At 43.7% G+C, this 14,672-nt stretch overlaps 1 protein-coding gene across 4 annotated transcripts in view; it reads right to left on the reverse strand.

Annotated features, from left to right (window-relative positions):
* LOC138516193 (uncharacterized) overlaps positions 1-14,672 on the reverse strand; it is a 402,743-nt gene that overhangs the window by 164,843 nt on the left and 223,228 nt on the right. For all 4 annotated transcript variants that reach the window (XM_069631134.1, XM_069631133.1, XM_069631135.1 and 1 more), the window contains one exon: positions 10,668-10,954. In XM_069631134.1, coding sequence (XP_069487235.1) covers positions 10,668-10,878 — 211 coding nt within the window. In that variant the 5' untranslated portion in view covers positions 10,879-10,954. The remainder of the gene's footprint in view (positions 1-10,667; positions 10,955-14,672) is intronic.

Consider the following 14,672-nt stretch of genomic DNA (forward strand, 5'->3'; position numbering starts at 1 on the left):
ACGGGTGAAATACACGGTTTTGGGATGTGGTAGCTACAGGTCTTATGCTTAAGTCAGAATTGAGACAAGGCTCTAGCTATTAAATTGAGGGAGTTATGCAAGGTTGAATGAGAGGTGTTTCGCAAAATAGAGCAGTGAAAAACAGAAAATCGTTTTTAAAAAGACAGGTTAGTTTTACTTAAACTAGATTTAATGGCTAAGAAAAAGAGAATGCCACCGTGAATCTCCATAGTTACACGGCCGCTTGTAACCCTTCACGTGGCGGATACCCCGTTTTCTTTATGGGAATTACTTTGTTTACTCAAAATCACTAATGGCTTATGGTCTAGTAAAACAAAAATGAAGATAAAATCGGCGCTAACACTAGGAATTACAGACAGGGTTGCAAGAATGGTTCTGACAATATTTTTAGGTTCTTAAGGTAAAGACAGGATGGATTATAGATTGGAATAGGACAAGGCAAGATATGCTATGGTTTACTATAATTCCTATTTATGCTTACAGTCCACTTTAATTTTAAGATTTTGGACCGTCAAGGGTTCTGGTCATCACTCGGGTCAGGTCTAACAACGGGCAGCAGGGCACTTCTGGCGGGATAGGTCAGGTGGGCGGTTCTGGTCAGCTGGACTGGCACCTCAGGTTACTGCACTGGACTGGATTGGCCCTTCTGGTCACTGGAGACCGTAGATCAGTGGGCTGGTGAGTTTGGAGCTGGCAAGCATTTATGGTAGCAAACCAGACTGAATCAAAATGCTTCCCTTAAGTTTTGGGATTGCTTCAGAATTCGGACCTAGCTGAAAAGTGAGTTCAGCAATGCATAGGACTTGGCTTTACAAAGAAATCTGGAATCAGGAACAAAGATGAAGAATTCAGGAACAGGGTGCCATGCAGAAAATCAGGAAGGAGTCAGGAATCAGTGTCTGTGTGTGCTGTGAGGTTCCCTTATTTTATCATGCCAAATGTCATCACTAAGGTTTATGGTAGGGGTAGACTTGCAACCCACACCCACAATGCTGTGATTGGTCAAAGGCATAGTTTCCGCATTGCTAATTGCTGTCATGGTATATGAGATGATCTGGAAACCTCCCATAACTATTGGGACCAAAATCTAACTTTTCCACAAATACATATTTATGTAATTATGCCCTCTAAGAAAATCAGATACATAAATTACATATTTCGTGGGTCACATTCCAATCCAACTCCTGGTTCAGTCTTTCTGTTGAATTATGGCAATTCAAACTATGAAAGGTTTGGCCTAACATTTCCCAATTCTGTACATATATCCGCAATTACCGCTAGGACATGTGTACACAACGTTAGGTTTGCAATATTAATAGTTTCGGCGCCATTGGTCATTCTTTGTAACTTCTGTTCCTTACGCAGTAAGAAATTCTACCAAGTTTTCGAATGACTAGCATAACGGCGCCATTGGTCATTCTTTGTAACTTCTGTTCCTTACGCAGTAAGAAATTCTACCAAGTTTTCGAATGACTAGCATAAATTCAGATTTACATGTATGCATTTTTCATATCTTTTCTCATTCTGGCTGCCAAGTTAAATGTATTGAAGTTCAGTGGCAAAATGAGCATTTTAAACCCAAAAGTCACATGTCAGTTTTTTTTTCTTTCTTCCCAAGCGTAAGAAACTGTCAAATCCTATGAAGTTGAATGGGGGCCTCTCCCTGGAGAGTGGAGCTTCCTGCCCCTCCCCTGGAAAGGTGAGTGTCCAAGCCTGCTATTATCTTCGCCTGCGGCAAAGACGAATGTCTAATGAAGTCCCTTTGTCATGAGTATGCAAGGCCTCCCAGCAGCAATTAGCCTAACCTGCCAGCAGTGGAGGTGTCAATCTTTTTCAGGCTAAGAACTGTCAGTGGGTTTAGCTCTAAGTTTCACCTTTTTAAATCTTTCATTTAAACATATAAAATTAAACAGTTTATAGGTGGATTTTTAACATTAGCAATCCTTTGACAGTCTTAAAGAATTAAGCCTTAACACAAGAATATACTTTGCAACAGGCGATGTTGCTTCCTATTCAGGCAAAAGCACATTTAACATATTTCCTTTAAAGTCAGTTTTCCTCTGCAGCAAATACACATTTTAGTCAGCATTAGTTCTTCCATTGAGTGCTGGAGTTGTTTGCAGCATGACTAAATGTATCCAGCCTTTGTTTATACTTTTTCTTTGTACAGCTGTTTTCTGATACTTGTTGCAACGAAAATAGTCGCTTTTGCTGTGAAAATGAAACACACAGTCCCTGGTTGATTTCTCAGATACATTTGTCAGTAGCTGTCACTCAAATGAGGCCTGGTTCCTCTGAACCACACTGGATGATCCTGGGCATTTCAAGGCCCTTTTAATCTCAATGATTCAGTAGAAATGACTGTATCTAGCGCCAAAACAGCACTTTTTGAGGTTGAAAAGCTAACATTTTAAAAGGCATTTTCGGTTTCTAGCACAACAATGCTTTTTCATTCACTTTTGCTCCATGTTGACTGTGGCAGAGCCCACTGGCACATTCCTGCAGTGATTACTCTCGTTTTACCCCACCTGAAATGGGGTTGGCAGGGTGGTGCGTATCATTTTCTGGGTATTACAAACTCAGTTTTGAAGATTTTGGCTTGCACATGAGTCAGCGCATCCATTTTGGGCTGTTTCCTTCACCATTGAAATAAAGAGATGTAGTGGGGCACATTGGAATGGGTCAAAATATCCCACATGCTCCTTCTTTGTCTCTCCCGTGTGGTTCAGCCTTCTACCCTTTATACATCTGTGGTCCATTAATGGACTGCAGGTGTATACCATTAACCAATACTGCCTGGCCCTGATTACATGGACAAGCCTGACCTTCATGCAACTTCTTCGTCACATTACCAAAGTTGTGAGATTAAATGATATCCATTACTCTCAGTTGCTTCTTCCTCGTCTCAGAACTGTTAGGTACTCTAAGAGCGGAATATAGGGAACTACCTTATAGTGACCTTAAAAAGTCAGAAGAGGGTTAGGCTGATTGTCATAAGGACAAGGGGGATATTGTGTTTTGGTACATGGTACCCTTTTCCCAGTCTTTCTCCCCATCTGCCTAACACTTCGGGGATGATATTATCTTGGAACATGGTGAATAAGTGGGAAGATACTATCCATTTGAAGAACAACTTATATGGGAATGTCATTGGAGATAACCCACAATAGGGACATCAGAGAGGGAATTCCCAGGTGCATTCTGAGGAAGAATCCAAAAGACACAGTAGGAGAAGAACAAGAACGGTGCAGCCAGACTGCACACTTTGGTGGTCAAAGGCATTCATAACAGAGACTTCTCAATGGTGGGGGAGAACCCATTCCTTCCTATAAACTGAAATGTATGCTATAGTGCTTACAAAATATGTATACAGATTTCAGCTGAACAGTTGACCAGATACCCATCTGAAACATGGCCTAAGTTGTATTTTGTAATTGCATTGAATTGAGTTAGCCCTGGAAGCACAGGTGAGTACAGCTGCTGATCATTTCTCATATTCCATTACCGGATCATAGGATGTGCCATTGCGTGGCCAGGAATCATCTGCTGTGATTAACTAAAGTCCCTGGAAATGCATACCCTAATACGAGGCAAGCTAGGAATTCCCAATTAACATACAAGAATATATACATATTTATTTATTTTATTTTATTTTTTACATTTGTATAGCGCACTACAGCCCACGGGCATTGAGGCACTTTTTCAAGAAGGTGTAAGTAGGCAAGAATACGACTTTGGAACATGCAATTACTTAGTTACATCCTAAGGCAAGGCAGTTGCAAGTACATTAAGCAGACATAGATTTCAGTTGAGTACCAAGCAAATGCTAGGCACGAACATTTCAGACAAACAGACTGGTTTTGATGGCTTTGCGGAATGCTAAGTGGGAGTTGATAGCCCTTATTTGAGTGGGGAGTGTGTTCCAGTGGTCGGCAGAGATAGCTGGGAAATTAGAGCCTCCAGCACGCACTCTGCATGTTTTGGGCTTGGTAATCAGGTTGGTGTAGGCTAGCCTAGACGGCCTGGTGGAGGTGGGCATGGAAATGCACTGGGAGAGGTAGGGGGGCGCTAGATCATGGAGGCATTTGTGGGTAATGGAGAGGATTTTGAAGATAACTCTCTGTTTAACGGGAAGCCAGTGCACCTGTCTCCTGAGGTCCGATATGTGATCCTTTTTCAGAAGTTCTGTGGCAGCCCTAAGTGCATTGGTTTGGACAAGCTGGAGTTTGGCAATGTTTTTGCTGGATGTGCCTCCGAGGAGAGCATTACAATAGTCCAGTCTTGAACCGATGATGGCCCTGGCAATAGTAAGGCAGTTCTGCACGGTTAGGAAGGGTCTTACTGCATTGAGAAGTTTAGAGTAGTAGGCCGATTAGGATGCAATGGCGTTGACCTGCCTGTTCATGGTGAGGTTTGAGTCAAGGTAGACTCAGAGAGTTTTAACTGTGTGGGACACTTCAATGGGTATGTTATCGATGGTGAAGGAGCGATATTTCTTGTCAAAGTTACCCAGGATGGTTAGTGACCCAATGAGTAGGAGCTCGGTTTTGTCGCTGTTGAGGCACAGCCAATTTTCTGCCATCCAGGGTTGGAAGGTGCAGTAAATGGAGTTAAGGGTGATCCTGTCTGCCTCGTAGTTACCTGTGAGAGGGATGAGCACCAGCTTGTCATCAGCGTAGTTGGTGTATGAGATGCCCAAGTGTCGAGAAGGTTGAAGAGGGGCCTCGTAAATAAGTTGTAGAGGGTGGGAGCGATGCAGGACCCCTGGGGTACTCCACATTTAATGTTGCTGGGAGAGGCACATGCCGAGTCGGAAAAGACTTTCATGGCCTGTTCCTGCAGAAACGAAGTGATCCACGCACACGCTTTAGGGGAGAAGTTGGCTGCAATGGAGAGGTGGTGGCAAAATGTATTGTGGTCGACAAGGTCGAATGCGGCGGATAGGTCAAGGAGCAGAAGGAGCGCAGGTTTCCCTGCGTCTCCGATATCGTCCATTTGATTTTTCAGGTTGAGTAAGGCCGTTTCGGTCCCATGTCGTGGCCTGAAACAAGACTGCCGAAGGCCCAGAAGGCCGTAGTCCTCAAGGAATTTTCGGACTTGCAGGTAAGCTGCTTTGTCCTGAATTTTAAGTAGTAAGGGGACCGTGGTAATAGGCCTGTAGTTACCTGGTACTGAGGGGTCTAGGGATGGTTTTTTAAGGAGTGGTCGAACCCAGGCCTCTTTGAGGTCGGACGGGACAAGGCCTGATTGGAAGGAGGCATTGATAAAGGCTGTCAGGAAAGGGGCGAGGGTGGTACCGAGGTCCTTAATGAGCTGAGCAGGACAGGCGTCGCCCTTGCAGTTGGACATATAGTTGATAATGCCTACCTGGAGGCATAATGTGTCATGCACAGCAATAATAGTCCATAATAACATGTTCAAAGTCGAAAAGGAGCAAAGTGCAGACCTGCAGAAGGAAAAATGTCATACATGACTAAGATGTGTGGAGTTGGTTTGTCGTAAAGAGGACTGAAAGTGTCTTCAAGTATTCCAATAATCTGGTGTCATGGGGGAAGTTAAAGGGGCGGGGGTGTTCTGGTGAGGTTAGTATGGTGATTTGTCTTTATTCTTCCTGGTTTAGGTTGTTTATAATTGTTGGAAAAATGAATAAAGCATGTTATAATAAAACAAAAAAGCATAGTCAAAACAAATGCAGTTCGCAATATTGACAATGAAGTACTTGTATAGTTGTATAGAGTCCTAGAATACTACTCTTTTCTTTGTCACTTCTAAAATGTTAAAGTAACCTACAACCAAGCCAGTAGGGAGGGGGGGGGGGGGGGGGGGGGGGGGGGGGGGGGTGTGTGTGTGTGTGTGTGTGTGTGTGTGTGTGTGTGTGTGTGTGTGTGTGTGTGTGTGTGTGTGTGTGTGTGTGTGTGTGTGTGTGTGTGTGTGTGTGTGTGTGTGTGTGTGTGTGTGTGTGTGTGTGTGTGTGTGTGTGTGTGTGTGTGTGTGTGTGTGTGTGTGTGTGTGTGTGTGTGTGTGTGTGTGTGTGTGTGTGTGTGTGTGTGTGTGTGTGTGTGTGTGTGTGTGTGTGTGTGTGTGTGTGTGTGTGTGTGTGTGTGTGTGTGTGTGTTGTAGCTATTGTGACATAGCCATGACACATGGCACAGGAGAGGGTGTGTATAACAATAATAATAATATTAATTCACATTTATATAGCGCTACAAGCCCTCAGGCATCTGAGCACTGCTTAGTATTACCCACAGTGTGTGGTGATCCACCATAAAATGGTTCCAACCACCGTTAAAACAAAAACATTTAAAAATATTAAATAACTTTCAAAGGTCCATGACTTCTAAGGGTAGTTAACTACAACAAACTAGAAGAAATTGAAAGCCATGGATTTAATAACTAGCAAGTTAAGCATTTTAAAACCCCCTTGCAAAGGCTTCATCTCTTCCATCCTGTGTTCTTTGATGGATCTACGCATCCTGCCCAAAGAAATATGATGGGCAGCACAGGCTGGTATTATGCACTGGGGAGAAACTCAATATCATGATAAACTCAGGATGTCACCAGCACAGAGGTAGTTGTACCTCTTCTGTGCGAAAATACATCATGGTGTCTCTCAATGCTCACTCAATGCTGTAACCATGGAAAAGAAAAATCATGTTGGAAACAATGGCTTATTTCAGCCCCAAAAATGTAACAGTCAAAAAGGAAAAAATGTAAAAACGGATAAAGTACAATGTTTTAGCCCCATGAGATTTACAGTCTCATTATGAAATATTAAATGCCGTTTGTCTTTTCTCATGAAATTAGTTCAGCTTTATAGTTTAGAGTGGCCTCCAAATTATTTAAGCAAGCATTACATTAGAATTTGGAAAAATTGGCAAAGTGCCAATTCTAGGTCCATAGAGAAAGCTACTATCATGACCCATGCATTACAAATAGCAGCTTGCTGTCTCTTACCAAGACAGTCAAACGTATGACTCAACTAGGCCTCCAGCACTGCCCTCTGTCTTCTTCCAGGTGCATAGCCTCTGGTCTGTAGATTACTGCTGCCCTGTGCAGCTGATGGGTATAAGCCCCTATGAACCACCCATACTTACTTGCCAGCCAATCATGACGTATGAGTCTTTTCTGTTATCCTTGCCATAAGGACTAGTTGGAGTTATTAATTTAATCAGCAGTTTTGATCAGCTTCACTACATGCTAAGGTCTTGCCAACCAATCACGACCAACGGTTGTTTTTTGTTATTCTTGCAATGCTTTCTAGTTGGAGTTATTAATTTAATCACCAGTTTTGATCACCGGTTTTGATCAGCTTCCCTACGTGCTAAGGTCTGCGTCTCATGATAATCCACGTTTTTGTAATACAGTTTACATTTTGAATTTCATCCACTTTGGTAACACCTCCAAGGAACAGTGCCTTCCCACTGCATGCTTTTATCAAGTCATCTCAAAGAGCTGTGCTTAGCCCGAAGGTGCGTGTCTTGTTGAATAACATTTTGCAAAAATGTTTACATTTCAGCGGCATTTAAGAGCCGATATCCCCCATGCTTATATGCTTGTTGCAGAATCTGCATCATAAGATTAACACCTATGTCCAAACACACATTTCTTCCATGCTATCAGATTCACAAAATGGCGGCTTCTCAAGATTTAAGATAACATCTTACAAAATGGTTCTCATTTAACTAACTGTCCATTCTCGATGCTGTGTTCTGGCTGAGAATATAAACACAGTATTCGTAAAATACATTATGAGTCTTCACAAAATGACACATTGGTCCTCATTTTGTAATAAATGAAAACTGCATACAGAGGACCACCAACATTAGCATTTACATGCTGTGGGGTTCACTCCATACAATGTCCAACATTTACAAGGCAAAGTAAAGAGTAAACTGAGGTAAACTCACTTTTATTATTTCCTTTTTGTCTCAGTCTTGGAAAAACAGTGTTTCCTAATGTAGTACCATGTAATCTGCCTGATCTGTTGCAGATGTTAATGTTAAAGGATATTTGTGCCGCGCACTATCACCACTGGAGTGGTCCCCTGGCGCTCTGAAAATTGGAGAAGGGGGTGAGTTAGTGGGGATGAGCTGGAAAAGTGCAAGATAGCAGTGATGTGCTGTTGGCAGCCTCAGCCCGGTGGGTCCGTTGGCTGTGCTTGGGGTGTTTTTCGGTCGGTAGTCGTCATGTTCTGTTGTGCAAGCCTATGTGTGGTTTGTTTTGTTGTTGCAGTGTAGTGAGGTTTGTGCAGTTTGCTACGTTTAAGGCTTGTGGTTGTGTTTGGTTAGAGTTTGAGAGGTGTATGTAGAGGAGTGAAATTGTTAGTGAGTTGGTTATTAATTCGTGATTGCACTCTTAGTCTAGGCTTGGCAGGAGTCGTATTACAATCATTGAATAACAACTCTATCTAGATGCGACGCAGGCTACGTTGAGGATTCCATCTAAGTGCAGCGTATGCTGACATTTACAATTCTGTCTAGATGTGGCGCATGCTAAGCTTAGGGGTTCCCTCTGTGTGCGGACATGCTAACATTCACAATTCTATCTAGATGCAACGCAGGCCAATGATTATTGCACCTGTCAAAGGTGACATAGGCTGATCTTTGCGGACCTACCAATGATATACAGAGCGATATACAAATGCCAAGTGGCATAACATAACGGTATGTTAGTGCATAGTACAGTGCAATATTTATGATGGTCAACGTTATAGAGAGGTAGGTAGAGTAGCGAGGGCTTTCTGGAGTAGAGTGATTGCTCTACCCCCCACCCATGCTACACTCACAGTTTTGTTGGTGTCTGTTAGCTGTTGGCTTCCTTTGCTTCCCCTGCTGACACGGCAGACACATCTTGGAGTCGTCAATGTAGGAGCCGCTCTTTGCCTTGGGGCCCTTACCCGCAGGGGCTGCCAGGCAGGCAACTGCCTGCCCTATTGAGCCATATGCAGAGAAAGCACCAATCACGGGCAGGGACCGTCCAGGAGGCGGGATAAGGCAGGAGCCCGAGTCTAGCTGTGGTGCTCTGGAAGGCCGCGCTCCACGTGTTCTATGAACACATTTGTGGCCCAAAATGGGGTGCTGGGTGGCGGGGCTTCCAGGGGGACTCACCTTATGCCAGGGAAATGGTGGTAATGAGGCAGAGTGCAAGGGGGATTGGTGCCATAGGCCCAGTGTTGTGGGTGACTGCAAGCACCAATCACGGACAAAACCAAGGAAGATTCTATAGGAATGCACTTGTTTTACGCGTGCATGAAAATGTCATGCAGGCATGAAATAAAAATGCACTAAAAAGACGGAGAAGAATTGCATTGAGGAAATCATATATCCGCCCGTGCCCCTCTTATGTTTTATCACTGCAGGAAAACGGGGAAGAGCATTACATGATGGTGTAAAAGCATTATGCCTCGATTTATTGCACCGCTCCATTTAAAGTGGCACTCACCATGTTTAATAAATAGCTTCCATGCGTGTGGATACCTGTGTTCACTTGTTTTCACGACAGAATGAGAAAAGCAGATAATGGTTGTTCAGTGGGCACTTGTTTCAGTATTAAACACAGGGCAATGTTTTTACAGTGTGATGTGTCTTCATGTGCTCCACATAGAAAAACATTATTTGAAATGCAAAATATCTCTACTGGCTATGTCAGCACCTCCACAGGTCATCTGAGCCTGAATTGTGTGTACTGCATCAAATTGAAAAGGTTTTATGATGATTTGTGTGTGTTACCAGTGCTTGAAAGTAAGACATATCAAACCCAATAAGTCTGATCTCACAGTTGCATATGCATCTCTCCATGTGTTTGCTAAAACATGAGAACATCAAAAGGCATCATTCATATATGATAGCTTGCTTTGGTTTGTAAGATGTTACATAGAGGTATATTTATGCAAAATGCAACAACCAGGTCACCAAGTGTGTTTCCATAGGGTAGAAAGGGAAGGCACACAACTCTCATAATCCCTCTGGTTTATACAATGAAAACCCAGACCGTTCCAGGAAATCAAAATCACAGTTACAGGGATGGGAGGGTGGAGGGCAGAACCCACTCGGGTAATCTCTAAGACCAAGGGAAATAGCTCAGGGGATCCTATAACCTTCTCCCATAAGAGGGGAAGAAAAAACGAAACTGCAGCCTCTCTATCCTTCCCACCCCAAGAGCCTGTAACATGCAGCCTGAACTGCTGAAAGCAGGAAAGGAATTAACCACTGTGAAACTCAAAACAAACAAAGCCAATGCCCCACCAAACCACTGGAGGAACATTTATGGTGAGGGAAGTCCAGGAAGACAGATAAGCCAGAACGTACTGTGTTTGCAGCAGGGGGAAGGCAACAGACAGCAGGCAGATAGAGGGAACACATGCAGTGTAGTGGAATCCAAGATGATCACCTTTCACCACTTACAGCCTCTGCCCCAGCGAGACCCATCCCAAGGAGGCATAGGAAGGAAGTACCAACAATCAATAAGTACATAGTCCTCCCAGGCAGCAGCCTGTTACTTAGGAACTAGCCCAGGAAAGGGGTTAAGACTGACACCCAGCCCCTCTTCTGAATCCAAACCTTTTTCTGTGGTAATTAGCTTGGAGTGGTTCGTTTGATGCATGTGCAGGGGGGATTGTTAGCTACAGGTAGGATTGGATGACTTACGGTTCCGCCTTGACTGTTGTATTCTAGAACTCTGTTCTCCCAGACCAGCGATTAGTCTTTGATGTTGATGCTGCACTGTCTTCTGGGACACTAATATAGGCACCAGATCACTCTGTTCTCCCAGACCAGCGATTAGTCTTTGATGTTGATGCTGCACTGTCTTCTGGGATACTAATATAGGCACCAGATCTTGAGAATGTAAAAAGCACATTTTTCACTTGGAGGTTGCCAAAGTTGTGCCACACTTGTTGATATTCTTTGTTTGATCTCTTAAGACGTACCAGGATCTGTGCATTACAAAACAAAAACAACAGTACATACAGTGTACCGAGATATCCATCACAGATTGCCATTAGGTGTACATTTTCCTTTTAAATATTCTTAACATTACTGCAACCCAGCAACCCAGCACAGAGAGATCAACTATTGAGTACATTCTTTCAGCAGTGTAAACTACATATAACAGTAAAGAAACAACTACATGTATGAACTCACTTGTCGGCAATGGGGGAAAAGGGCGAAAGAATGCACATTCTTGCTACCTTTATCCAAGGAGTACAGAATCTAAACCCATGTTAGGTAGAGTGCACGATACTGTGAACACATCTCATAACCCATAATACAGGCATTCTCCCTATAAGTAACAAACAAAATAATATTGCATACATTTCATATAACATGATCTTGAACTTCATGGGGATATGAAGTTCACAAGAAACCTTAACATGTAAGCAAATAAGGTATGTCTACTGTAATGGTGCAGAAGTACGAGTCTTGACACAATATTGGTAAATTGGTTGGCATAGACATATTTATAATAGTGAAAGAAAAGAAAAAAAACAGTCTTGCCCTATTACTATGAGGGGTTGCCCCGCCTCAATAATAAACACTAAGGATCCAGTCAGGATGTCCATAAAATAAAATGTCCACCGTCTTGTGTCTAAACCTATTTCTGTCTCTTACACTGCAAAAACACACTATAGAAAACTGGATGTCTAATTAATCTAGGAGGCCCCTCTCATTCTGGATGTGGACTCAAAGGCACAGTTCTTGTGCAAGAATATATGGTTTCAATGTCCACTGCTTGAATGTTCAAACCAAATGAACGAAAACTCAGTTCCCCAATCTCCTGGAGGGAACCTCTTCCTTGGTTCCTGCTTGAACCTATAAACAAAGCACAGTTCCCCAATTCTTCTGGTGAGATCCTCTTCCTCTGGCTTTAAAACAAAGATTACAATGTCAAACTCTTCTGCTGGGACCTTCTGGTCTGAGTTTTCTACTCGTAAACAAACACAGCTCCCCAATCTCCTGGAGGGAACCTTTTACTCAAAACAAAACAGTTTATGAAACACAAAACACAGTTCACCCAATCTTCTGGAGGGAACCTCTTGCACTGTTTGTGAAACAAAAGGTATTTTTTTTCCAGTCTCTTATCAGGCCGGGTTCACTAACTGCCAGACCTGCAGACTTTCCAAAAGCACTCAATGGTGTAATCACCTATGGTGTATAAAGTCCTGTTCTCTTTTATCCTTTTATATTTCCTCTGTGTCTCGCTGACTTCTTCTGGGCTCCAGCCCACTGGTTATAGGTATCTTTACAATGATGTTGGTATTTTACACTTATATACTTTACTGATGGGCCTTGTCTGTTTTCATGTGGGTCCCGGACGCTGTTGTGCACTGGCAGAGCTTCCCCACCTTCATATGTGTCCCAGACCTGTTCCTCTGCTTAGGCTGGATCCCCGTCCCTGCTTTATCTATTGTACACTTGAACGGACTTAGTGTACTCTCTTGCCAGGTACTGTTCCAAAAAGGCTTGTTCATAAAGTTTGTATCAACTTGTAGAATTCCTCTGTTATACCCTTTTGCTGTTTGGAATGTGTTCACGAGATTTACAGGGTATCAAATTGTATAATCTCTCTGTCATCCCCCGTTGGTCTTCGGGATGTGGTTACAGGCTTTACAAAGTTCATATCAAATTGTATAATTCCTCTTTTATTCTGTTTTGCTCTTTGGGATATATTTCTGAGGCTTTTTAATTCAATCAGCTCCTTCAGTGCCCCAATTACTGGTCAGCCCTTTCCCTACCTTTGGGAAGTCACAGGGCGGTCTCCAGTCTCTTCTGGAGGTGGAGCAGAGCTTCTACGTTGCTGCCACGCTCTGTGTTCCGTTTCTCGTGGCTCTGCAGCTCCCTCATGTCTCTGGCTGCTTGCATCCTTTTCTCGGTCTGCTTTTGCCAGTCAGGCTTCTTTTCTCTCTGCCACCAGCCTGGTCTGCCTCGCTTGGACCTTTTGGAAAGTCATGCCTCTGAGTCTTGGCTTCCAGTCTTTGGGTCCCCTACGATAGAACAAGCGCCTCGTTCCCTGCTCCTCCAGGGCTGGCTTGATGCTTCATTCAGTCCGTATGTTCTTTCTACGATGAAGGCTGCCTCTTGAAAACTTCACCGCATGTGTTGGTTCCGCAGTGGGCCTGGGCCTCCTTGTTCCATCTTCTTCGTCTCAGTAGTATTTTGTATTCAGCTTGGGTAAGTCTGACTCTTCCTCGTCCCAGGACTGCTAATGATATCCTCTACTCTACTATAACACATAAAGGTATGGGGAACCAGAGGGCTCTGAGAGAGGGTTAAGGAAGGTGGGGGGTAAGTGAATACTGCATTGTCCCAGTGCCATTGTCACCGGTACCCATGAAGGGTCTCCCGCCCCATGAAATCCACCTGCTGGGTACAACCTCCAGGAGGACTATCGGGTAACGTCCTCACCTCCCTGGCCCCATGGAAAGGATCCTCCCCCATGGTAGCAGTGGCACTACCCTGGGATTAGTCACATACCGTTCCCTTATGCAGCAGATTCCTCCCTCTAGGTTCTTACCGGGGAGAGTTTAGGGTGGTGTTCCAGTCCCATATAGGCATACTCAGTGAGAAGAATAACCCACTGTTGTTCTATTAATTTTTAAAATAATTCGCCAAACTGTGGGAAGTCTCTTCCGATGGTGGTTTCTTCTGGTAGTCCGGGAATGACTGGCGAGTTTATTAAGGTCTCTTGGCCCCTGATGTTAATAAGTGTAGGGATCCTATGATACACTTCTTGATCACCATGGACACAGTTAATCCTGATGGGTTTACCATAGTTTTGTTTGTCTATGTCAATTAAATCACCCCTTACTGCTGTCTGCTTGCTCCCTGAATCTACCAGAGCCGATACTCGGACTCAGTTAATGGTGATCGGTTTGTGAGTTTTGAAAGGGGCAGTCTGACAGAAATAATTGCTGGTAGTTTCAATGTCGGTGTCCAGATGGTATTCTGGATCACCACATTCTTCGCCCGTCATACATCCTATTTCCATTGGCTCATCTCTTTTATTAGAGGGGCATTGTCTAGCCAAATGTCCTTTTTCCCCACAAGAGAAGCAGACAATGGGAGAAAGTTTAGGAACTCTAGCTTCTTCCACCTTCAATGGTCCCTGGTCTTCCATAATTGTCTTTTTCCTCCCTCTCCGATTCCCAGGCCCCCATTTGATTAGGGTTTGATAAAACTTCATTAATTATTTCTCTCATCTGGACCTTTGTTTTGGGATCGAAAGAACTTCAGGGCCCTGATTTTATGTCCCTCTTCCCATTCACTGCTTTATGTAGGTGCCTGAGATGTTTATTGGCTCCTGCATGATTTTGAGCAGTTTCTATTGCTGGGAGCATGGTAGGCTTGTACATTTGTCGAATGGGCCTTGAGAGACAGAGGTAAGCTAAATCAGTTGTTCCAGGGCCAATGCTTTCATCACCTCTGGTTGGGTTTTCTGCCATAGCGGTAAGGTGTTGTGAATTCTGACCCCTAACTCCACGGGAGCCTCACCTGGATTTAATCTAATTGCCCAAAACATGTTAGTGTAAAAGAAATCAGTCTGTCCTACTCTGAGTAACAAGCCCGGTTTGATCTCATTGTAGGCTGTAAGTCCCAATAGGATGAGGGTCTGATGGGGTGACTGCAGTCCTCTTTTAGCAATGGTGCTAGACA

Source organism: Ambystoma mexicanum, chromosome 6q (assembly GCF_040938575.1).
Source record: "Ambystoma mexicanum isolate Mex_15411 chromosome 6q, UKY_AmexF1_1, whole genome shotgun sequence".
NCBI classification, from domain to species: domain Eukaryota; kingdom Metazoa; phylum Chordata; class Amphibia; order Caudata; family Ambystomatidae; genus Ambystoma; species Ambystoma mexicanum.